The following is a 26,561-nucleotide window of genomic DNA, read 5'->3' on the forward strand; positions in this document are numbered from 1 at the left end:
GCCGTGTTAGTCTGTATTCGCAAAAAGAAAAGGAGTACTTGTGGCACCTTAGAGACTAACCAATTTATTTGAGCATGAGCTTTCGTGAGCTACAGCTCACTTCATCAGATGTTTACCGTGGAAACTGCAGCAGACTTTATATACACACAGAAATCATGAAACAATACCTCCTCCCACCCCACTGTCCTGCTGGTAATAGCTTATCTAAAGTGATCAACAGGTGGGACATTTCCAGCACAAATCCAGGTTTTCTCACCCTCCACCCCCCCACACAAATTCACTCTCCTGCTGGTGCTAGCCCATCCAAAGTGACAACTCTTTACATAATCAAGTCGGGCTATTTCCTGCATAGATCAAGGTTTTCTCACATCCCCCCCACCCCCATACACACACAAACTCACTCTCCTGCTGGTAATAGCTCATCTAAACTGACCATTCTCCAGGTTTAAATCCAAGTTAAACCAGAACATCTGGGGGGGGGGGTAGGAAAAAACAAGAGGAAACAGGCTACCTTGCATAATGACTTAGCCACTCCCAGTCTCTATTTAAGCCTAAATTAATAGTATCCAATTTGCAAATGAATTCCAATTCAGCAGTTTCTCGCTGGAGTCTGGATTTGAAGTTTTTTTGTTTTAAGATAGCGACCTTCATGTCTGTGATTGCGTGACCAGAGAGATTGAAGTGTTCTCCGACTGGTTTATGAATGTTATAATTCTTGACATCTGATTTGTGTCCATTTATTCTTTTACGTAGAGACTGTCCAGTTTGACCAATGTACATGGCAGAGGGGCATTGCTGGCACATGATGGCATAGATCACATTGGTGGATGTGCAGGTGAACGAGCCTCTGATAGTGTGGCTGATGTTATTAGGCCCTGTGATGGTGTCCCCTGAATAGATATGTGGGCACAATTGGCAACGGGCTTTGTTGCAAGGATAAGTTCCTGGGTTAGTGGTTCTGTTGTGTGGTATGTGGTTGTTGGTGAGTATTTGCTTCAGGTTGCGGGGCTGTCTGTAGGCAAGGACTGGCCTGTCTCCCAAGACTTGTGAGAGTGTTGGGTCATCCTTTAGGATAGGTTGTAGATCCTTAATAATGCGTTGGAGGGGTTTTAGTTGGGGGCTGAAGGTAGTTTCTACAAGCCATTACCCTATGATCCCACTGAGAGTTACCAAAAGCAACTACAGCATTTGCTCAAGAAACTTCCTGAAAAAGCACAAGATCAAATCCGCACAGACACACCCCTGGAACCCCGACCTGGGATATTCTATCTACTACCCAAGATCCATAAACCTGGAAATCCTGGGCGCCCCATCATCTCAGGCATTGGCACCCTGACAGCAGGATTGTCTGGCTATGTAGACTCCCTCCTCAGGCCCTACGCTACCAGCACTCCCAGCTACCTTCGAGACACCACTGACTTCCTGAGGAAACTTCAATCCATCGGTGATCTTCCTGATAACACCATCCTGGCTACTATGGATGTAGAAGCCCTCTACACCAACATTCCACACAAAGATGGACTACAAGCCGTCAAGAACACTATCCCCGATAATGTCACGGCTAACCTGGTGGCTGAACTTTGTGACTTTGTCCTTACCCATAACTATTTCACATTTGGGGACAATGTATACCTTCAGATCAGCGGCACTGCTATGGGTACCCGCATGGCCCCACAGTATGCCAACATTTTTATGGCTGATTTAGAACAACGCTTCCTCAGCTCTCGTCCCCTAAAGCCCCTACTCTACTTGCGCTATATTGATGACATCTTCATCATCTGGACCCATGGAAAAGAAGCCCTTGAGGAATTCCACCATGATTTCAACAATTTCCATCCCACCACCAACCTCAGCCTGGTCCAGTCCACACAAGAGATCCACTTCCTGGACACTACAGTGCTAATAAACAATGGCCACATAAACACCACCCTATACCGTAAACCTACTGACCGCTATTCCTACCTACATGCCTCCAGCTTTCACCCTGACCACACCACACGATCCATCGTCTACAGCCAAGCTCTGCGATACAACCGCATTTGCTCCAACCCCTCAGACAGAGACAAACACCTACAAGATCTCTGTCAAGCTTTCTTACAACTACAATACCCACCTGCAGAAGTAAAGAAACAGATTGATAGAGCCAGAAGAGTTCCCAGAAGTTACCTACTACAGGACAGGCCTAACAAAGAAAATAACAGAACGCCACTAGCCGTCACCTTCAGCCCCCAACTAAAACCCCTCCAACGCATTATTAAGGATCTACAACCTATCCTAAAGGATGACCCAACCCTCTCACAAGTCTTGGGAGACAGGCCAGTCCTTGCCTACAGACAGCCCCGCAACCTGAAGCAAATACTCACCAACAACCACATACCACACAACAGAACCACTAACCCAGGAACTTATCCTTGCAACAAAGCCCGTTGCCAATTGTGCCCACATATCTATTCAGGGGACACCATCACAGGGCCTAATAACATCAGCCACACTATCAGAGGCTCGTTCACCTGCACATCCACCAATGTGATCTATGCCATCATGTGCCAGCAATGCCCCTCTGCCATGTACATTGGTCAAACTGGACAGTCTCTACGTAAAAGAATAAATGGACACAAATCAGATGTCAAGAATTATAACATTCATAAACCAGTCGGAGAACACTTCAATCTCTCTGGTCACGCAATCACAGACATGAAGGTCGCTATCTTAAAACAAAAAAACTTCAAATCCAGACTCCAGCGAGAAACTGCTGAATTGGAATTCATTTGCAAATTGGATACTATTAATTTAGGCTTAAATAGAGACTGGGAGTGGCTAAGTCATTATGCAAGGTAGCCTGTTTCCTCTTGTTTTTTCCTACCCCCCCCCCCAGATGTTCTGGTTTAACTTGGATTTAAACCTGGAGAATGGTCAGTTTAGATGAGCTATTACCAGCAGGAGAGTGAGTTTGTGTGTGTATGGGGGTGGGGGGGATGTGAGAAAACCTTGATCTATGCAGGAAATAGCCCGACTTGATTATGTAAAGAGTTGTCACTTTGGATGGGCTAGCACCAGCAGGAGAGTGAATTTGTGTGGGGGGGTGGAGGGTGAGAAAACCTGGATTTGTGCTGGAAATGTCCCACCTGTTGATCACTTTAGATAAGCTATTACCAGCAGGACAGTGGGGTGGGAGGAGGTATTGTTTCATGATTTCTGTGTGTATATAAAGTCTGCTGCAGTTTCCACGGTAAACATCTGATGAAGTGAGCTGTAGCTCACGAAAGCTCATGCTCAAATAAATTGGTTAGTCTCTAAGGTGCCACAAGTACTCCTTTTCTTTTTGCGAATACAGACTAACACGGCTGTTCCTCTGAAACCTGTCATTATGCAAGGCACTGCATTTAGCCGTATGGAGTGGAAATCTATCAACTGCATGAAGAAACTTGTACAGATACAGACAGACATCATCTTCCTTTCCAAATGCAAACAGATGGACATCGTACCAAAAGGACTGAAGGTCAAAAATCCATTACAATCTACATACCACACAGACTATGCTGACAGCTTGTGCCTCACGCTCTCAAAGAAACTGCGGAATCACCTGATCAAGATCCTCTACAGCAAACAGGGAAAGATTAAGAATGAGCTCTCAAAAATGGATACTCTCATAAAGAACCAACCTTCCACACAAACTTCCTCGTGGCTGGATTTTACTAAAACTAGACAAGCCATTTACAACGCACACTTTGCTTCTCTACAAAAGAAAAAAGACACTAAACTTTCTAAACTACTACATGCTACAAGGGGCCACAGCAATGGTTCCCTCACCCCACCTAGCAATATTGTTAACCTATCCAACTATACTCTCAGCCCAGCAGAAGCAGCTGTTCTATCTCGGGGCCTCTCCTTCTGCCCCTCCACCCCCACGAACATGATACAGTTCTGTGGTGACCTAGAATCCTATTTTCGACGTCTCCGTCTCAAGGAATATTTCCAAAATACCTCTGAACAACATACTAATCCACAGAGGTCTCCCTGCCAACACTACAGAAAGAGGGATTCTAGATGGACTCCTCCTGAAGGTCGAAACAGCAGACTGGACTTCTACATAGAGTGCTTCCGCCGACGTGCACGGGCTGAAATTGTGGAAAAGCAGCATCACTTGCCCCATAACCTCAGCCATGCGGAACGCAATGCCATCCACAGCCTCAGAAACAACTCTGACATCATAATCAAAAAGGCTGACAAAGGAGGTGCTGTTGTCATCATGAATAGGTCGGAATATGAACAAGAGGCTGCTCGGCAGCTCTCCAACACGAGTTTCTACAAGCCATTACCCTATGATCCCACTGAGAGTTACCAAAAGCAACTACAGCATTTGCTCAAGAAACTTCCTGAAAAAGCACAAGATCAAATCCGCACAGACACACCCCTGGAACCCCGACCTGGGATATTCTATCTACTACCCAAGATCCATAAACCTGGAAATCCTGGGCGCCCCATCATCTCAGGCATTGGCACCCTGACAGCAGGATTGTCTGGCTATGTAGACTCCCTCCTCAGGCCCTACGCTACCAGCACTCCCAGCTACCTTCGAGACACCACTGACTTCCTGAGGAAACTTCAATCCATCGGTGATCTTCCTGATAACACCATCCTGGCTACTATGGATGTAGAAGCCCTCTACACCAACATTCCACACAAAGATGGACTACAAGCCGTCAAGAACACTATCCCCGATAATGTCACGGCTAACCTGGTGGCTGAACTTTGTGACTTTGTCCTTACCCATAACTATTTCACATTTGGGGACAATGTATACCTTCAGATCAGCGGCACTGCTATGGGTACCCGCATGGCCCCACAGTATGCCAACATTTTTATGGCTGATTTAGAACAACGCTTCCTCAGCTCTCGTCCCCTAAAGCCCCTACTCTACTTGCGCTATATTGATGACATCTTCATCATCTGGACCCATGGAAAAGAAGCCCTTGAGGAATTCCACCATGATTTCAACAATTTCCATCCCACCACCAACCTCAGCCTGGTCCAGTCCACACAAGAGATCCACTTCCTGGACACTACAGTGCTAATAAACAATGGCCACATAAACACCACCCTATACCGTAAACCTACTGACCGCTATTCCTACCTGCATGCCTCCAGCTTTCACCCTGACCACACCACACGATCCATCGTCTACAGCCAAGCTCTGCGATACAACCGCATTTGCTCCAACCCCTCAGACAGAGACAAACACCTACAAGATCTCTGTCAAGCTTTCTTACAACTACAATACCCACCTGCAGAAGTAAAGAAACAGATTGATAGAGCCAGAAGAGTTCCCAGAAGTTACCTACTACAGGACAGGCCTAACAAAGAAAATAACAGAACGCCACTAGCCGTCACCTTCAGCCCCCAACTAAAACCCCTCCAACGCATTATTAAGGATCTACAACCTATCCTAAAGGATGACCCAACACTCTCACAAGTCTTGGGAGACAGGCCAGTCCTTGCCTACAGACAGCCCCGCAACCTGAAGCAAATACTCACCAACAACCACATACCACACAACAGAACCACTAACCCAGGAACTTATCCTTGCAACAAAGCCCGTTGCCAATTGTGCCCACATATCTATTCAGGGGACACCATCACAGGGCCTAATAACATCAGCCACACTATCAGAGGCTCGTTCACCTGCACATCCACCAATGTGATCTATGCCATCATGTGCCAGCAATGCCCCTCTGCCATGTACATTGGTCAAACTGGACAGTCTCTACGTAAAAGAATAAATGGACACAAATCAGATGTCAAGAATTATAACATTCATAAACCAGTCGGAGAACACTTCAATCTCTCTGGTCACGCAATCACAGACATGAAGGTCGCTATCTTAAAACAAAAAAACTTCAAATCCAGACTCCAGCGAGAAACTGCTGAATTGGAATTCATTTGCAAATTGGATACTATTAATTTAGGCTTAAATAGAGACTGGGAGTGGCTAAGTCATTATGCAAGGTAGCCTGTTTCCTCTTGTTTTTTCCTACCCCCCCCCCCAGATGTTCTGGTTTAACTTGGATTTAAACCTGGAGAATGGTCAGTTTAGATGAGCTATTACCAGCAGGAGAGTGAGTTTGTGTGTGTATGGGGGTGGGGGGGATGTGAGAAAACCTTGATCTATGCAGGAAATAGCCCGACTTGATTATGTAAAGAGTTGTCACTTTGGATGGGCTAGCACCAGCAGGAGAGTGAATTTGTGTGGGGGGGTGGAGGGTGAGAAAACCTGGATTTGTGCTGGAAATGTCCCACCTGTTGATCACTTTAGATAAGCTATTACCAGCAGGACAGTGGGGTGGGAGGAGGTATTGTTTCATGATTTCTGTGTGTATATAAAGTCTGCTGCAGTTTCCACGGTAAACATCTGATGAAGTGAGCTGTAGCTCACGAAAGCTCATGCTCAAATAAATTGGTTAGTCTCTAAGGTGCCACAAGTACTCCTTTTCATCTTAGGGTGGCCAACGTTCTAATTGCCCCGCCCCTTCCCTAGGCCCCGCCCACACTCACTCCAGCCCCCCCCCGTTGCTCGCTCTCCCACCCTCACTCGCTTCCAGTGGGGTGGGGCTGGGGATGAGGGGGTTGGAGTGTGGGGGGGGGCTCAGGGCTGGGGTGCGGGGTCTGGGATGGAGTTTGGGTGGGGGCTCTGGGGTGGGGCTGGGGATGAGGAGGTTGGAGTGTGGGGGGGGTCTCAGGGCTGGGGTGCGGGGTCTGGGATGGAGTTTGGGTGGGGGCTCTGGGGTGGGGCTGGGGATAAGGGGGTTGGAGTGCGGGAGGGGCCGCGGGTGGGAGTTTGGGTGTGGGAGGGGGCTCAGGGCTGGGGTGCGGGGTCTGGGATGGAGTTTGGGTGGGGGCTCTGGGGTGGGGCTGGGGATAAGGGGGTTGGAGTGCGGGAGGGGCCGCGGGTGGGAGTTTGGGTGTGGGAGGGGGCTCAGGGCTGGGGTGCGGGGTCTGGGATGGAGTTTGGGTGGGGGCTCTGGGGTGGAGCTGGGGATGAGGGGGTTGGAGTGCGGGAGGGGCCGCAGGCGGGAGTTTGGGTGTGGGAGGGGGCTCAGGGCTGGGGTGCGGGGTCTGGGATGGAGTTTGGGTGGGGGCTCTGGGGTGGGGCTGGGGATGAGGGGGTTGGAGTGTGGGAGGGGCCGCGGGCGGGAGTTTGGGTGTGGGAGGGGGCTCAGGGCTGGGGTGCAGGGTCTGGGATGGAGTTTGGGTGGGGGTTCTGGGATGGGGCTGGGGATAAGGGGGTTGGAGTGTGGGGGGAGTCTCAGGGCTGGGGTGCGGGGTCTGGGATGGAGTTTGGGTGGGGGCTCTGGGGTGGGGCTGGGGATGAGGAGGTTGGAGTGTGGGGGGGGTCTCAGGGCTGGGGTGCGGGGTCTGGGATGGAGTTTGGGTGGGGGCTCTGGGGTGGGGCTGGGGATGAGGGGGTTGGAGTGCGGGAGGGGCCGCGGGCGGGAGTTTGGGTGTGGGAGGGGGCTCAGGGCTGGGGTGCGGGTTCTGGGATGGAGTTTGGGTGGGGGCTCTGGGATGGGGCTGGGGATTAGGGGGTTGGAGTGTGGGGGGGGGTCTCAGGGCTAGGGCAGGGGGTTGGAGTGCAGGAGCGGGTGCGGGCTCCAGGAGGGAGTTTGGGTGTGGGAAGGGGCTCAGGTCTGGGGTAGGGGGTTGGCGTACGGGCTCCAGGAGAGGGCAGGGGTGGGGAGTTGGGGTGCAGGAAGGGTACGGGGTGCAGGCTCTGGGAGGGAGTTTGGGTGTGGGAGGGGGTTCTGACCTGTGGCGAGGGATTCGGGGTGCGGGCTCCAGCCAGGCAGCGCTTGCCTCAGGCAGCTCCCCGTTGGCATTGCAGCAGCACGAAGGCAGGTGCCCTGCTCTGGCTCTTCACAGCTCCCCGGAAGCGGCTGGCACAATTCACCTTCTTCCCAAGGCCAACACACACAGCGAGACCTGCCAGGGACGCAGGGTCACCCCTCTGTACCAACAAGCCATGGCGGGGGAGGAAGTAGGTATGAAGGTTCCTTTTTTATATAAAAATCAAGGTTCATATCTGCCCTTAGAGCTTCCAAAGAATTTCGACTCCAGTGCTGCACGTGAGAATCTTAGCCCTAGACCAGCAGCAATCATGCCTCACCCTGTCTTCCAGCCCCAGATATCGCTCCATCCTTGCTCTCTCTCCTCCAGCAGCATCCAGAACTCTTTCAGCCAGCAATCTTCACTGCTCTGTAAATCTGGTCAGCCACAATGGGGCAGAGGATTCTTGTGGGTAACAATGGACACTCTGCACTGGGACCTGGCCCAGTGCATTGTGTGTAACAGCAGAGTGCCTCTGCAAATGCTCATGGCGTCAACTATGCCACAAATAGCGGAGTCATAGTCATAGGGGGAGGGATCGCTCAGTGGTTTGAGCATTGGCCTGCTAACCCCAGGGTTGTGAGTTCAATCCTTGAGGAGGCTATTTAGGGATCTGGGGCAAAAATTGGGGATTGGCCCTGCTTTGAGCAGGGGGTTGGACTAGATGACCTCCTGAAGTCCCTTCCAACCCTGATAGTCTATGATAATGAAGCAGGCTGTGCCCTGTGTCACTCACCAGTACTGCACCATTAGCTCCTCTTTAGGAAACAGGCCAGAGTCCACCTGCTAGGTGAGCTGGTTAGATAAGTCTGGCAGCTACTTGATTATTGAAGAGACAAACCATTAATATTGTTCCGTACTCTCCTCCAGCCCCTCCCCCTTCATGGTCTTTGTTGATTCTTTGTCCATGTGGATCCCACTTGTCATGCACATGAGATTGAAACCCTTGTACCACCAGGGTCTGGTGGGGCCATACTGAAAAGAGCCAAATCAACACCACGGTGTGTAGCAGAGGCCTTACTGTGGGGTCTGTTCCCTGGAGAGACCCTTTTACCCAATGGCCATTATCTCATGAAATTTGCAGCATGTATGAAGCCAGTAGCTCATGTTTCAATTAGTTCATTCCCATCGCTACCCCTCACAAGTTAGACTAATGCACAAGTTAGAAATAACCCCCAGGGATGGGGGAATCTCCAGATCTCACTGAGTGATGAGAAGGGGGATCATTCTGTGGAGAGGACCCCAGGGCAGAAGAAGAACAGAACTTCAGTCAAGGAGAGGAGAGGAACATGGCCTTGGGGAGCTGGAAAAACCTCGGTCTCATGACCTGCTCCTATCTCAGCCCATCCAAATCTAGCAAGCTTACAGCAAGGAGCGTATTCGCGCTCAGCCTTGTGCTCTCAGCTATTCCCCACACTAGTCCCTACGCAGAGAGGAGCTGGCCACAAAGCTGCTGAGATCCAGATGATGTGCCCCATCCCCTCTGGCCTAGGCTGGGCCTGAGCTCTGGGCCTGAGCTTTTCCAGAACCCAGCTTCTGTCTATCAACTAGTGAGTCTCCCCTGAACGAAGAGTCATTACAATGATTCTCTCCTGTCCACCCTCCCCTTCCTCATCCTGAGGATCTGGCTGTCTCCCAGAAGATCCCAGGAAGTGGAGGTGTCATAAATATAAAGGAAGGGAAACCACCTTTCTGTATACAGTGCTGTAAAATCCCTCCTGGCCAGAGGCAAAACCCTTTCACCTGTAAAGGGTTAAGAAGCTACGGTAACCTCGCTGGCACCTGACTCAAAATGACCAATGAGGGGACAAGATACTTTCAAATCTGGAGGGGGGGGAACAAAGGGTTGTCTGTGTGTGTGATGCTTTTGCCGGGAACAGATCAGGAATGTAAGCCTTACAACTCCTGTAAAGTTAGTAAGTAATCTTGCTAGAAAATGCGTTAGATTTTCTTTTGTTTAATGGCTTGTAAAATAAGCTGTGCTGGAGGGAATGTATATTCCTGTTTTTGTTTCTTTTTGTAACTTAAGGTTTTGCCTAGAGGGATTCTCTATGTTTTGAATCTGATTACCCTGTAAAGTATTTACCATCCTGATTTTATGGAGGTGATTCTTTTACCTTTTCTTTAAATAAAATTTTTCTTTTAAGAACCTGATTGATTTTTCCTTGTTCTTAAGATCCAAGGGTTTGGGTCTGTGCTCACCTGTACCAACTGAGAATATTATTCTCAAGCCTTCCCCAGGAGAGGGGGTGTAAGGCTTGGGGGAACACGTCTCCAAGTGGGCTCTTTCCCTGTTCTTTGTTTAAAACACTTGGTGGTGGCAGCATACTGTTCAAGGACAAGGCAAAGTTTGTACCTTGGGGAAGTTTTTAACCTAAGCTGATAAGAATAAGCTTAGGGGGTCTTTCATGCAGGTTCCCACATCTGTACCCTAGAGTTCAGAATGGGGAAGGAACCTTGACAGGAGGTCAATCAAAATCATGTCTCTGGAACATGAAACAGAAGTTTCCTCTTGATTATCAAGAGGCAGAGTAAGATCTGCTCCAGTTGCTGGGGCCAAGATGGCAACCTGGAATGGAGGAATATTGTGGATAAGGAATTGTGTATATTGTGTATAAGGAATATTGTGTATAAGGAATGTGTGGGCCCCTTACTGAATGAGGGAGGCAACCTAGTGACAGAGGATGTGGAAAAAGCTAATGTACTCAATGCTTTTTTTTGCCTCTGTTTTCACTAACAAGGTCAGCTCCCAGACTGCTGCGCTGGGCATCACAAAATGGGGAAGAGATGGCCAGCCCTCTGTGGAGATAGAGGTGGTTAGGGACTATTTAGAAAAGCTGGACGTGCACAAGTCCATGGGGCCGGACGAGTTGCATCCGAGAGTGCTGAAGGAATTGGCGGCTGTGATTGCAGAGCCATTGGCCATTATCTTTGAAAACTCGTGGCAAACCGGGGAAGTCCCGGATGACTGGAAAAAGGCTAATGTAGTGCCAATCTTTAAAAAAGGGAAGGAGGAGGATCCTGGGAACTACAGGCCAGTCAGCCTCACCTCAGTCCCTGGAAAAATCATGGAGCAGGTCCTCAAAGAATCAATCCTGAAGCACTTGCATGAGAGGAAAGTGATCAGGAACAGCCAGCATGGATTCACCAAGGGAAGGTCATGCCTTACTAATCTAATCGCCTTTTATGATGAGATTACTGGTTCTGTGGATGAAGGGAAAGCAGTGGATGTATTGTTTCTTGACTTTAGCAAAGCTTTTGACACGGTCTCCCATAGTATTCTTGTCAGCAAGTTAAGGAAGTATGGGCTGGATGAATGCACTATAAGGTGGGTAGAAAGCTGGCTAGATTGTCGGGCTCAACGGGTAGTGATCAATGGCTCCATGTCTAGTTGGCAGCCGGTATCAAGTGGAGTGCCTCAAGGGTCGGTCCTGGGGCCGGTTTTGTTCAATATCTTCATAAATGATCTGGAGGATGGTGTGGATTGCACTCTCAGCAAATTTGCAGATGATACTAAACTGGGAGGAGTGGTAGATACGCTGGAGGGCAGGGATAGGATACAGAAGGACCTAGACAAATTGGAGGATTGGGCCAAAAGAAATCTGATGAGGTTCAATAAGGATAAGTGCAGGGTCCTGCACTTAGGACGGAAGAACCCAATGCACAGCTACAGACTAGGGACCGAATGGCTAGGCAGCAGTTCTGCGGAAAAGGACCTAGGGGTGACAGTGGACGAGAAGCTGGATATGAGTCAGCAGTGTGCCCTTGTTGCCAAGAAGGCCAATGGCATTTTGGGATGTATAAGTAGGGGCATAGCGAGCAGATCGAGGGACGTGATCGTTCCCCTCTATTCGACATTGGTGAGGCCTCATCTGGAGTACTGTGTCCAGTTTTGGGCCCCACACTTCAAGAAGGATGTGGATAAATTGGAGAGAGTCCAGCGAAGGGCAACAAAAATGATTAGGGGACTGGAACACATGAGTTATGAGGAGAGGCTGAGGGAGCTGGGATTGTTTAGCCTGCAGAAGAGAAGAATGAGGGGGGATTTGATAGCTGCTTTCAACTACCTGAAAGGGGGTTCCAAAGAGGATGGCTCTAGACTGTTCTCAATGGTAGCAGATGACAGAACGAGGAGTAATGGTCTCAAGTTGCAGTGGGGGAGGTTTAGATTGGATATTAGGAAAAACTTTTTCACTAAGAGGGTGGTGAAACACTGGAATGCGTTACCTAGGGAGGTGGTAGAATCTCCTTCGTTAGAGGTTTTTAAGGTCAGGCTTGACAAAGCCCTGGCTGGGATGATTTAACTGGGAATTGGTCCTGCTTCGAGCAGGGGGTTGGACTAGATGACCTTCTGGGGTCCCTTCCAACCCTGATATTCTATGATTCTATGAATATTTCACACTGAAATTCCACTACCAAGAGTGGCATCGTGAAGGGAAATCTTTAGGCTCCTACTTTACAATCAGGCAAACACCTTGTATGTAATAATGTGGGGCAGATAACATGGCCTATCCTTGCTGGAACTGGATACAGGCAAACTCTTCCCAATAGCCAAGCACAGAAAAAAGGCTCTGCACTTTTGCTAAAGATAAAATGCCAGCGTCCTGGAATGCGATCAGCCCCAAGTACAGCAACTCAGTGGGAATCTGCATGAGCCCTACGCCACATGGCATGCTCTGCAATAGAAGATGCAATATCAGCTCCCCGCAGTGCGTACTTCCAGGGAATTTAATGGGAAGCCCCCTCCCTATGGGCCTTGTCCACACTACAGCTTCTAACTGAGTTTGTAACCAATTAGTGATATAGTAGATTCTAAAGCTGGACCAGGTGCATACACAATGTGGTGAAATACTCCATTTTTGTGGCCGATAGAACACCCTCACAGGCATGTGGGGCCCAATCCTTAAATGCTGTGCATCTGTACTGACACCCTAAGGGACATTGTACTCACTGCTGTGTGCCAGAGAAAGGTCTTTCTGATTTGCAAAAGAACACAGAGGTTCTCCCCTTTCTGTGCCATAGTCTCATCAAAGCCACAAGCAGCAGGTGTCATGATGTTGGGGACACTGGGCATGGCCACTAGGTAACTCGAGGGGATGGAAGACCATGAGTGTCGATGAAGCCCCCTCGCACTAGGCCCAAGTGTCCTTGCCCCCCCCCCCCCGCCTGGAGGCACTCGCAGCAGTTATGTGTACTAGGCCCAAGTGTCCTTGGCCCCCCCCCGCCTGGAGAAACTCACAGCAGTTATGCTGAGGATCTGCAACAAGATGTTGCAAAGTCAGACTGCCTGAAACTAAACAAGGCCAAACAGGGCAGATATGAAAGAACAATGCTGAATAAAGCAGCTTTATGTATGGTTTAACAGATGGTACAGAAAACAAGGGAACTAGCTGGTAACTGGATTGGCTGGCTATATGGATACTTAGGACAGCTTGCTATTGGATAAGTATGCTGAAGAAAGGATGTATAAAAGCCTGTGTAACTTCCTGCTCTGTGTGCAGGATTTGAGATTCTATTCTCCCTGTACCTTGTTGCAGCTGCAAATAAACTTTTCTGCTTCTCCACCCCGTTGTGATTATTGGGTGACGCACACCGGGCAACGAACCTTGCTGTTGTTCGCCTCTGGCACTGGGTGCCGGCAACAATGAGAGAGAGTCACTTTCATCTCTTTGTATCACTGTCTCCGTGTCCATGCCTCTAAGTAGAGGCAGGGCAGACCTCTATCAATAAAACAGCACCTCACCCTTTGGCCTTTCTGTGGCAGCAAATATTACATCAGATATCTGGCTGGTGTGATCATTCTCCCTGAATGTTTGGGCATCTTTGCCTGTGTCTAGACTTGACCCTCTGTTGGCTCTTCCCTCACATTTTGTGTAAACAAGGGCACTTTCATCCCTGCTTAAAAGCTGTGGGGTCATTAAAACCTTGACATATTCCAGACATGCAAACTTCCCTGCAATGGACAGGTTCCTTACTGGTGTAATTATGAGATAGCTTTAACACGAGGCTGCCTGAGGCCTTGGCAGGGCTGTTCAAGAGAATCCCACTCCTTCTTGACACTAGGAACACCTGGACCACAATGTCTCAGTACTTTTAAGATGCTGTATTGCGTAAGAGAGAGCTAGAACATACTCTCCAGGGCGTTCTCTTATCTCTTTCTTGCCACATGCAGTAATAGCCCGAGATGGTGGTGAGGATCGTTCACCTTGATCTCCAGCCGCTCCTGTCATGGGGTTTTCTACTCACTGCTGGAACGCCTCCTTCTGACTGCATCCGGGGATTAGCTCTGCCAGGCCAATGCCCCTTCCTTTGGTAGCACTCATCACTCTCTCAGGACTTGGCTACTGTCACTTCGTGGCTTGGCCCTCCAGCTAGGTCACTGTAGCTCCCCCTTCCAGAGGATCATGTGCATCAAAGTCTCTCCAGACCCACTGTTCCAGGCACTCTTTTTTCCACTGCTCCTTTAACGGTCCCACTTCTCCAGTGTCTGGGAGGGGAACCTAGGGCCTCCCTCTATACTTTTTTCCAGCCCAGAGCAATCAAGGTCTGCCCAGTCCTCTCCCTTACTGCTGTATCCCTGGGCTATTTCCTACCTTGCCTTCTCTTACCCTAACAGTGACTGCAGTTTCTCTCTCAGCAGCCTCCTTCTACAGTCAGCTGCTGGGCTTTACACAGACTCCTCCTGTTCCTGTCCACCTGAGCTTCCTCTTTAATTAGTCCTCCTTGCTCCCTGGGTCCTCCTCCAGATGCAGCTGGTCTGACCTGGTCCCCTTAACTCGCTAAGGCCTTGTATGGCGTGGGCACCACATCACAGCTCCACACAGAGGTTCTGGAGCTGAGCGTTGTTTCTCTGAGCTGCCAAGCTTTATGAAACCCAAATCTGTCTGAATTCTGATGGACAGCATATGGAGACACATTACACAGACTGCTAAAGAGGGGTTTGCTCTAGCCAGTTGTGCCAGGGAAATTTCCTGTTCGTAAAGTTCAGTATCCTCATTGGGTGGATCCAATGTTTTATCTAGTGGGAAAGAGCATGTACTGACAGGTCCTTCAGGCAGAGTTGTTGCTCAACAGTAAAAAGGCTCCATCAAAGGCTCCATCTTGTATTGTCTGTTTTACTACAAGTGAGTGGGGTAAACACCAGTTAAGTCTTTTCCCCACAGGGATAACACACTACTCTAGGGTTCTGATTTGAGGACAAGCCAGACCTAACATAAGCATTGCATTCCTTTTCAGGCAACAAGGCAGGAACTTCTCTATGTTTCCTCTGATTCTGTTGAATTGTGAAGGCTTTTGAATATTGGTCAAGTTGGTCCCAAGTTGCTGTCAGTAGCCATGGCAGATTTGTCATTCAATATCATGGATATAATCTTAATATCCGTTAAGTCCTGCTTTCTACACTGCTGGATTTTCTGCCTCTGAGTTGAGGTGGGTGTCTCCACTCAGGTCTGAAGTTTCTCTGGTTGGCAGCCTGAGTCCAAATTGCTGGGATTCTTGATTAGGAGCATAAAGATGAGAGCTAAAAGATCTTATTGAAAAGTTGGAGTTTTTGATCTGTCCAGTTTATGAATTGAATGAGATTCCCCATCTGAGCAGCTCTGAGGTGGGTGGACCTAACAAGGTCTTACTTGACAGTTAATTTAGAGCAGTATTTCTCAACGGGTGGGTCCCATCCCCCAGGAAGAGTCACAAAAGGCAATCAGGAGGGTCATGAGGCATTGAAAACTGTGTTACAATCTAAAGCAAAGAAAATCTCACTCCCCCTCTCCCTGCACATACTTACCCTTCAAGATCAAATATTCCTGGTCCACCACTCCAGACACACACACACAAATCAATTCTGTTGCCTTATGACTGCTATCATGGATATCGTTTTACACTTAATTTTACAGTAAAAGTTGTTGGGGGAGAGAGAGGTGTAAACAACTTTGACTTTGTAGAAGTGGTTGCCAGTCTGAAGAGGGTAAGAAACACTAAGTTGGGTTGGACTTTCCTGCTTTTCCCCTCTAAAATGAAGCTATTTTCAGCGCAGCATCCCAGCCTCGAGGTTTGGTCTACATTCAAACTTGAACTGGCCTAGCTATGTCAGTTGGGGTGTGGAAAAGCCCACACACCCCTGGAACATAGCCCTGCCGACAAAACCCCCAGTGAGATGCAGCTATGCCAAGAGAAGAGGGCTTTAGTCTGTGCAGCTAATGTCATTTGGGGAGGGGGTGTTCCTGCACCAGCAGCTGAGCTCCTTCTGTCAGTTTTTGCCACATCTAGGCTAGAGGGCTATTCTGACATAACTGTGATGGCATAGGCGTGGTAACTGCTGGTGGTAACAAACCCCCAGGGGAGGGGTGGGTCCTTCAACCCTCTTCTCTTACCAGGACTGCACTGGGGTGGGGCCAAGCTGGGCAGCAGCATCCCTCCAGGTGTTGTGGTGACCCCTCCAGCTGTTGCCATAGGGACCACATCACAAAGCATCTCTGGGTGAAATCACACTGGGGACAGGTCAGGTGGGTGTGGCCATGGGCGGAGCCTCAGTATAAATGAGGGGGGAGCATCCCCAGTTCTGTGCCTGTTGGCTTGGTGGTGTGGAGGGAGCAGCAGGGTCTTGGGTTTCTTGAGACCCAAGGGCTACAGAGGGAGCAGGGTTAGTGAGTACAGCTCAGAGAGACCTTCTGTGGGTAAGTGCCTGAGCCAGGGGATTCCAGAAGGGGCCATGTGAATTAGCGGCTATTTACTGAGAAGGGCAGAGGTTTGGGACTGGGGGGTGCAGGTTTGTGGGACGTTCCATGACAAGGCACACAGGCAGGCCTGGTGTGTTGGACAATGGACCATTGGGTTTGAGCAATGTCTGTAGAGCAGAGAAAGATCTAACTCAAATCCAGAGCCAACTCCTCAAACCTTTGCGTGTTTGAAATCTGAACCTAGATCCAGATTTCACAATTACCTTTCTTTTTATAATGGACCAAACCCTATCCTCTGATCCAAACAACCCCTGAACTTGGGGGGCAGACATGGAAATCTGGATCCAGATTTGAATTCTGTGGCTTGAGTCCATCTCTACTAGACGAGGGGCTTGGGTCAAGGAGAGGAGGTGGGGGAAAGAGTGGGGAGGGGAGGACAAACTCTGAGTCTGTAACCAGCCCCACAGTTGGCAGCTGTGTAGGGCAGAAAGAAAATCTCAGATCCAGGTCCATTCCCTCCCCAGAATTTGGATTAAGCTAATTCTAGGAGTGGGTTTTCCAAGTGAATTTGTATCTAGGGGGTCTGTCCTGGGGCTTATTTACACATGGTTCTGATTTTTTTAAAATCATTTAATAATTATGATACTTATTAGTTATGGGTCAAAACATTTGAAAAGAGAAAATCCATAGGCTCGATGGGCAACAGTGTTTTGTTCAAAACAAGATATCCTGATGGAGAAAAACATAAGGAAAAAATGATACAGCATCTCAGTCTTTCAGTAGTAATCATTGTCAGTAATTATCTATAACTGTCATCACACGGGATGGCAGGAGAATGATTCACTAAGGGCCCAACTGAAAATTTTACACACCTTGGGGTGTATTCCCACAGCTGAGTAGTCCTGCTGAAGTCAGTGGGTTTACTTGAGTGAGTAAATGGCCATCATTAGTGGATGGGTGTGTTGCATGTTTGAAATAATGATTTGTGATTGTCAAATAACAGGGGCAAATGGAATTACTTAATAAAAGATTAATGCAGCACTATACAGAATGCAGAAAGAAGATATACTCTACCACACCCAGTAGATGGCAACGAGAAGATAGTTTGGGCCTTTCCTCTGTGTCTAGTGGAATACTGGCAGTGTTCATTCACAAATTAGCTATCTAACTGTCTTTCCTTTTCTAGGGTGCGAGCTAAAGATACTTCTTTTTGGAGGGAAAAATATCTTCCTGTGATTAATTTTACCATGTGTTCTATTTTCCTAATTACTCATGTTCCTCAGTTTACCTGATTGATGAGCAAAAAGGAATCTCTAACCAAGTCATGAATAACAGCTGTGACAACTGAGAGTTCTTAATGAGTTAAAAACATCTTTCAGTGGGTCATTATCTCATCCATTACAGAATCCATCTGCAATAAGAATAACCTCTTCTCAATCACAGAACATAACTGGATCCTAAGTACCCTTATCAATTTCCCATAACATACTTCTGTAGACACCTTTCATTCATTTTGAGGGGGTCCCTTCCCTGGGTGTCTGGGCTATATTAGTAAGGTCAGGGTAAAAGATTGCACACATTCCATCTGTGACCAGGGTGGGGGCCAACTGAGGTTACCCAATTAGGGCGAACCGCAAAGAATGGGGCAGATAATCCCCAAAATTGGTGGATATTTTCAATACTTAGATTTACCAAGACAGCATAAAACAGCTTCTTTATTACCTCCCTGGTTGTCCAGAAACCAACAACACAGTTCCCTTAAAGTAACCCAGCCTCAGGCCTCAATCCAGGTACCCAAGTCAAATATGATGAATATTTCTGAAAATCTTATTTCATCATGTAAAAGAAAAGGTTCTACCAATCCCGAAGGATTGGACACATCACCTTCCAAGTTCATGAATATTCCAGATCTTACCCAAATACACGCTACAGCCAGTTCTCATTAACTAAACCAAAATTTATTAAAAAGAAAAGAGAGTGTGGTTAAAAGATCAATATCTGTACAGACATGAGTTTAATTCTTAAGATTCAGATTCATAGCAGAGATGAGCTTTGTAGTTGCAAAGAGTTTTAGAAATAGTTCATAGGTTATAATCCAATATCATTGCAGGGCGTTCTAGCATAGGACTGGGATCTCAGTCCTTACGGCTTAAGCTTCCCCTCTATGAAGCCTCAAGCAGATCTGAGATAAACAGGATCAGGACTCAAGGTCTACAATTTCAGGTCTTCTTTGACAAGTTGGATCCCTCAGGGAACAATAGGTCCTCATTTCTTAAGCATTGTTGTTAATTATTCACACAGATTAACACAAGGCAATTTAGCCATCAGGCAGTCATATGTAAATGCACAAAAACACAAATGTTTTCTCTGCACATGTCTTTAAAGGTTGGCTTTGGGTTAGTTAGCCTGCAAGCTGTTTAACCCTTTCTGGCCATAAGTTATATTTTTGTGTAAGATTTGTTGCGATAATATAATAGTGATAGCAATAATGGTTTGCATGATATTTTAATTAGACAATGTCACACCATCATTTTTCCTTCACCCATTAGATTCAATTGAAGGACAAAGAAGATTTTAGTTTCCGTATGTAGAGGGCAATAAATATAGAGGTGCACAAAATAAAAAGGCTTTTGATTAGTATATAAAAGAATTATGAGAGTTTAATATACAAAAATCATAAAAATTACATACATAAATACATATTAACATACATAAATCGTGATATTTGCTAACAGATGGATGGAAGGGTGAATTGGATGGGTTGATTGGATGGGATAATTGGATGGATGGGGTGATTGGATGGATTAAATTAGAGAGATGGATGGGTAGGAATAGAAGTGATTCCTAGGCTTGGTATACAGCCAGTATCCCCTCCCATGTTCACAGCAGGATCAGGGCGCGTCTCCAAGGAGAGACGGGAGCTATTGGTTGCCTGTTTCTTCTCAGTGCTGAGGATCCATGTGGGTGACTCAGTGGGAAGCAGCAGGGGAAATCTATTCTTGCCCTGATGCCCTGTCAATGTGCCTTAGCCCCACCCTGGATGGACCCCTCTAGGGGCAAGAGGGGTGTTCTGTCTCTGCACTGCCTTGCGGGGTGGGGGAACAATCGGTGTCAGTTGTGATCATGGTTCTTGCGTGATGAGCTCCTGCCCACTCCAAACTGGACTGAGCGCATAATGCATTTGGGGGTGTTTGGATCTGGGTTTCTGGTTTGATCCATTACAGAGAAAGGGGAAAACCATGAAACTTGGAGCCAGATCCCAGTTTGGATCCCAAACTTCTCCAGCATTCAGGTGCACAGGTCAGGGGCACTGGCTCAAGCCCATCAGTAATTATTCTCCTTTGTGATATGCAGAGAAACTCTCTGAACTCACCACTAGCCACTGCTACTGACCAAGTATCTATTTGTACGGCATGTGGAGTGGAAGAGCAGAAATGGCTGACACAGTGGGACAGCACAGTGGAGGTAAGAGGAACCACTCCAAGAAGTGACATCAGAAGGGGTTGGGGCAGGAAGCAGGGTCTCTCCTGTTTGTTCCCCAGCGGGTTTAGGGATACCCTCTGGATTTCAGAGGCAGGGCCCTGTGTGTGCCAGGAATTGGGGTCCCTGCTGCACAATCGCTGCCACGAGTCTTGGCTTTCGCCACAAAACACTTGGTTTCTAGCACTTATAATAGAATGATAGAAGATCAGGGTCGGAAGAGACCTAGAATCATAGAATATCGGGGTTGGAAGGGACCTCAGGAGGTCATCTAGTCCAACCCCCTGCTCAAAAGCAGGACCCATACCCAATTAAATCATCCCAGCCAGGACTTTGTCAAACCTGACCTTAAAAACGTCTAAGGAAGGAGATTCCACCACCTCCCTAGGTAACGCATTCCAGTGCTTCACCACCCTCCTAGTGAAAAAGTTTTTCCTAATATCCAGCCTGAACCTCCCCCACTGCAACTTGAGACCATTACTCCTTGTCCTGTCCTCTTCCACCACTGAGAATAGTCTAGATCCATCCTCTCTGGAACCACCTCTCAGGTAGTTGAAAGCAGCTATCAAACCCCCCCTCATTCTTCTCTTCTGTAGACTAAACAATCCCAGTTCCCTCAGCCTCTCCTCATAACTCATGTGTTCCAGACCCCTAATCATTTTTGTTGCCCTTCGCTGGACTCTCTCCAGTTTATCCACATCCTTCTTGTAGTGTGGGGCCCAAAACTGGACACAGTACTCCAGATGAGGCCTCACCAATGTCGAATAGAGGGGGACGATCACGTCCCTCAATCTGCTGACAATGTTCCTACTAATACAGCCCAATATGCCATTGGCCTTCTTGGCAATAAGGGCACACTGCTGACTCATATCCAGCTTGTTGTCCACTGTAATCCCCAGGTCCTTTTCTGCAGAACTGCTGCTTAGCCAGTCGGTCCCCAGCCTGTAGCGGTGCATGGGATTCTTCCTTCCTAAGTGCAGGACTCTGCACTTGTCCTTGTTGAACCTCATCAGATTTCTTTTGGCCCAATCCCCCAATTTGTCTAGGTCACTCTGGACCCTATCCCTACCCCACATAGTATCTACCTCTTGCCCTAGCTTAGTGTCATCTGCGAACTTGCTGAGGGTGCAACTCATCCCATCATCCAGATCATTAATAAAGATGTTGAACAATTACTGACCCCAGGATTGACCCCGGGACACTCCACTTAATACCGGCTGCCAACTAGATATCGAGCCATTGATCACTACCCGTTCAGCCTGACAATCTAGCCAGCTTTCTATCCACCTTATAGTCCATTCATCCAATCCATACTTTTTTAACTTTCTGGCAAGAATACTGTGGGAGACCATATCAAAAACTTTGCTAAAGTCAAGATATGGGTGCAAAGGAACCTTGGAAGCATCCGTCCTCTCTTGTCCTTGACAAGGGTATCGTGTGCACTGCAGGCCCTGCTCCCCAACCCCATGGAGTGGCCTCTGCCCAGCCCAGGGACACCCAGCGACCAAGGCAGGAGAATTTCCAACTGCCCAAAGCAGCTCCCAGAGCCTACCAGCATCCCTGAAGGTGGGATCTGGCCCTGGGTGTCTGGTTGGGGAGGGGAGTGAGGGAGGAATCAAGTCAGACTCACTCCTGGGCTTTAGCTGTTTGAGGGGAACCAAACCCAAGCCAAGTGCAGGGTCACTTTGGGTCCAGGTCCCATTTAACCCAGAGCTGGGGCAGTCTGAGGGCAAGTCACCCTCCAGGCATATCTCTAGCTGATAGGCTGAGTGATGCTGAGCTGAGATCTCAGGGCCAGGGGCTGGGGTGCTCAGGGCCTGCCTGTTGGTTACCAGGGTAATGCTGGCCCCTTCCCAGCCCCCTGCAGCTCTGGGGTAATAACCACCTGCATGCCTCGTGTCAACGCTCTGCAGGTCTGCACCATTGGATCTCCAACCTCCTGTGGCTGGCAGATGAGGGAGACCACAAGGACATTGTGGCACGCATCATGCAGGCAACCAGGGTCCAGCCAGCTGCTGTGGCCTCCCTCCTAGTCCAGATCCTCCAGCAGGATGAGGTAAAGCAGCTCCTTTAGTGACACACTGGCCTGTCTGTCTCCATGTGGCTGGCCAGCTGACCTACAGCAAAAGCTAATGCCCCCAAGCACTGTGTGTCTCACCAGGACACTTCCTGCTCTACCTTGTGTTGCTGTGAATAGTTAAAAAGTGCTTGTCCTCCCCAGAGGTGGCTGCACTTCAGTGGCAGGTGAAGTGACCCCTACATACGAGGACCAAACGCTGCTCCCCTCCATGCTGTTGGAGCCAGTGGGCTGCTGACATCAGAAGAGTTGGGATTGTCCCTGTGTTTGGAAATCACTTTGAGTCCCCCCCATGGAAGGAGCTTTAGAAACAAAGGGCCACATCCTGCTCCAGGTTCCAGCCACTCAATCTGGAGTGACTCCATGCACTTCAGTGGGGCTACTCTGGATTCACACCAGCATCACAGTGGCCAAAGGGGTTAATTTGAATGCGGGTGCAATATCCCCCAAGCTCCTCATGGTCCATCAGAGCCAGGTGTTGGGCAGTCAGGGCCCGACCCTGATCCCTGCTATGCAGGGGAATCTGTAGGGACTCCCCAGAGGTCCCTGGTGTAAGTGGGAGCTGAATCCAGCCCAGCTTCACACATGCCTCCATTTCCTGGCCTGACTGGAGCCCTGCAGGTGTCCCTGGGAGCTGGCTCCGTGCCCCAAGCCACAGGCCACTTTCCACTGACCTTCTCCCCACCCCTGGGCTCTCCGCTCCAGGTGTCTGTCAGGCAGAAGGTGGCGGCATACGAAGGCCTCAGGACCATGCTGCTGGAGCAGGAGATGGAGGCAGGACTCATCGGCAGCCTCATTGCTGTGGCCTCCCAGCAGATGAGGGCAGCTCCAGAGGTGAGTGACTCTCCCAGGGCAGCTACAGGGGATTCCCGCGGTGAAAGCTTCCCTCCGTGGGTCTGGGGGAGCCAACCCCCAGGCCCCGCGTGGGATACAGGCCTCTGGAGAGGGCTCCCAGCTCCCTCAGCGAGAGTCACCCGTATGGATCCTACCAGGAGATGCGCCATGCTAGGCACGGAGGCCAGAAGAGGGGGCAGCCCACAGCTCCCCCGAGAACCTCCCCTGGGCCAGAGACTCCTTCAGGAGACACAGAGTGAGCGGGTCCACCGCCAGTGGGGTCGTGCCAGGCTCCCATTTGGGCTGAGCGGGTTCAGTGCCATTGGGGTCCGTGGGGTCGTGCCCTGTTACACCAGCTCCGCTCACCCACAGGATCAGGTTCAGGGCAAAGTGCCTCTGCCCAGAGGAAAAGCCCAGGAGTTTGCTTGGAAGAGCCAAACCCCCTGCTCCAAAGAGACATCTGACCAGGACCTCCTGTCTGGGGTGGGGCCTCTCCAGGGCACATGCTGGGCTAGGGCTGAGATTTTCAAAGCCCCCTAGGGGTTTTAGACTCACAAGTCCCATTGAGTTTAGAGGAGCTGTATGTAAATCTCCTTGGTGGCTCTTGGCCTGAGACGCTGCACAAATCCCAATGGTGGCTTCAGACAGGCTGGAAGAAGGGCACTTACAGGGCTGCATGTCGGGGTGCTCTGGCCCAGTGGGCCAGCTTCACTGAAGGGAGAAGGCAAGGTGGGAGGTCACCCAGGAAGAGAAGGGGACCCATCCTAGGCAGAGGCCATGCCAAATATTCTCCACCTTGCGGGGTCAGTACCTCTCATGGTGTTCGGAGAATGCCCCTCTAGTACCTGAGCCCCTGCCACTTCAGCCAGGGCACATCCCCCCTTGGGGCTGGTGCCCTTATGCCCCCACAACTCTGGATGACTAATCGGCTCTGCTGTTCATTCCACAGGAGGCCTTGAGTGAGCTCCAGGCGGCTGCCAGTGACACCTTGGCCGCCCTCGCTGGCTGCTGCTTCAGCCCGGTGATGAGGGAGCTCCAGAAACACCTGAGGCCCTTTGTGCTGCCAGCAGAGTTCACCCTCCTCACCCTGGGCAAGGTCATAGCTGCCAGCGGTACGGGACCGCCCTGTCCCCTGCATGGGCCCAGTGCTTCGGGGATGCTCGCACCCTGCAGTGTCCCTGGGCCTGCGATTGGCTGGGAGCCGGTCCCCTCCATCTCCGATTGGCTGATTGGGTCTTCTCTCTGTGCAGTGTACCGGTGTGTCCCCTTCCTGGGCATCACCCTGACCACCATGCAGACCGTGATGCGAGGGATAGATGACAGCAGGAGACAAGGGGCCTTCTGCACTGGTGAGGGGACCACTTGGGGCAACCCTTTGTTCTAGATGGTGGGTAGAGATGGAGCTGGTCCGGCCCCGGATCCCAGCACCCCATGACCAGGATGTGTGTGTTCCCACATCGAAGCCGGAGTGGGACCCCGATTTAGCAGATTGAACCATCTTTATAAAGACCAAACCCTAGGATCTGAACAGCCCTGGACTCTGGGTGTGTAACCCTGATTTAGACCCCAGCGTTGCCTCTTGACCCCGTCTCTAGTCTATGGAGGCGGAGGAAGTGGAGGGAGAATATGGTCTGGATGCCTGGGTTCTTCTCCCTGCCGGGGGAAGGGGGGACTGGCAGGTTAATTCATTAGGCAGGGAGGTGTTTCAGTTACTATGATGGTGGGAGCCATAGAAACGCCTGTACATGGAAGGCAGTTTTTAGCAGAGGTCTTGGTTCCCTCCAGTGTCTTGGGGAAAGGGTGTGTAGGTGCTGGATCTGGGCGCACTGACAGGGCACCATCATTGGCTCCATGGCATCAGGTCCAGGCCTTGTCTCTGTCATGCCTGCTGACTGCAGGGACTCATGTCATGCCCTGAGGACCCTCTTAGGGTTGCCAATTTGGTTGAACATATTCCTGGAGGTTTCATCACATGACATAATCTTTAATTAAAGATTAATCTTTAATTCCTGGAGACTCCAGGGCAATCCTGGAGGGCTGGCAACCCTAGGTCACTATCTGCAGAGACCCATGTGTCCTGGCCCTGCGGCATGAACCCCAGAGGGGGCAGAGTCTGCAGCATGAATCCCACAGGGCAGGAGGCGGAGTCTGCAGCATGAGCCCCGGGGCACAGGGGGCTACGCGGGAATAGACCCCTGCAGAGACTGAAGTTACTGAGTGTAGCAGAGTTTGAGCTGGTCTGTAATGAACCATGTCTCAGCTCTGGACTGAGCTGCCCTTTGCCCCCCACCCCTCATAGCCTTGGAGTGCATGTGTGAGGCAATCAGCACGTACCTGAGGAGCTGGGAGAGGAGCACCTATCCACAAATCACGCTCCAGCGCTTCTCTGCATACCTGCTTCCCATGTACCAGTACCTCATCAGCGTCTGGCTGCCCAGGGAGGACATGCAGGTGAGGGGCTCGGACAGGCGCTGTGACCACAGCTCACTCGCTCTGCATCTCTCCCACAAGCCCTTTTGCCCCGGCCCCTTTGTACGGAGCAGACCCCAGGGTGGAAATCTCTCCTGTCTTGGGGTGGGTAATGTCACTGGATGCTAGGGGCTGTGGGGGTGGAGGACTGAGCAATAGGCTAAGAGCCAGGATTCCTTGGCCAATGTCCATGCAAATCTAGAGGCCAAACCGGTCTCCCCGTGCCTCAGGCTGGTCCCTACCCCTCTCGGTGCCTCAGCCAGTGCTGGGAGGAGAAGTACTGGATCCAGTGAGTAGCGCTGAGTGACTGAGCCGCAGGGGACCGAGCCGGCAGTCACCCCGTACTCGTCTCTTGACAGGTCAAACTGGCTGTCCTCAAGGCCCTGGGGCCAATGCTGAACATCCTGCTGCCCAGGAAGGATCTGCAAAACCAGATCTACGGGGACATCCCCCTGCTCCTGGCTCAGTACAGGGAGAACATTGAGGCCTTTTACATAACCAAGGTGAGGAGGTGGGGGCATTCCCTGCAGGGTCCATGGACTATGGCAGCCCCCTGCAGGCTCCATGGGTCAGCAAGTGAGCTGTCAGATCAGCTGCAGTATGTTGGAGGGGGTTCCCAGGGCTGGGAAGGGGTCCCAGGTCTCCACCACATGCCTTCAGGAAAACACCAACCCCGCTCCTTGGAGTTAACCCCTGGAACAACCACCACAAATAACAACAGCACAACACTGTTCTCTGACCCAGGCAAAACCCGGAGCAGACCCAGGCCAGGACCCCCAGTAGGGGTTACACAGCACAGCTTACAGCAAAGCAGCTGTCCTCCCCCCCGGCACGCCTGGCTTGACACACACAGACTCTCTCCCCCTTGGGTCAGCCCAGCCGGTCTGTGCTCTGGGTGGTGCTGGCAGGCTGGGTGAGCTCAGCGTGGTGGGTCGGTTACTGGTCTCAGCTCCGGTCTGCTGAAGGCTGAGAGTTTACACAAATTCCTTTTTGCCACCAGCCAGTTCTCCTGCCAGCAGCTCCCGCCCTGCCCCAGCTCAGGACTCCTGTCCTGCTGCTGCTTTGTTTTCTAGCCAAATTTCCCAGGCTGCCCCACACCATTCGTTCAACCTCCCTCCCACCCAGTTAATTCTGTGTGTTTGAGT

General features: G+C 50.1%; 1 protein-coding gene across 1 annotated transcript in view; it reads left to right on the forward strand.

Moving 5' to 3' along the window:
• Positions 1-26,561, forward strand: part of LOC140899888 (maestro heat-like repeat-containing protein family member 2A) — a 64,505-nt gene that overhangs the window by 191 nt on the left and 37,753 nt on the right. Inside the window, exons 2-8 of the mRNA XM_073316147.1 lie at positions 7,880-8,036; positions 21,950-22,092; positions 22,819-22,947; positions 23,897-24,059; positions 24,198-24,296; positions 25,247-25,398; positions 25,776-25,919. Coding sequence (XP_073172248.1) covers positions 8,018-8,036; positions 21,950-22,092; positions 22,819-22,947; positions 23,897-24,059; positions 24,198-24,296; positions 25,247-25,398; positions 25,776-25,919 — 849 coding nt within the window. The 5' untranslated portion in view covers positions 7,880-8,017. The remainder of the gene's footprint in view (positions 1-7,879; positions 8,037-21,949; positions 22,093-22,818; positions 22,948-23,896; positions 24,060-24,197; positions 24,297-25,246; positions 25,399-25,775; positions 25,920-26,561) is intronic.

Source organism: Lepidochelys kempii, chromosome 17, assembly GCF_965140265.1.
Source record: "Lepidochelys kempii isolate rLepKem1 chromosome 17, rLepKem1.hap2, whole genome shotgun sequence".
Classification (NCBI taxonomy): Eukaryota; Metazoa; Chordata; order Testudines; family Cheloniidae; genus Lepidochelys; species Lepidochelys kempii.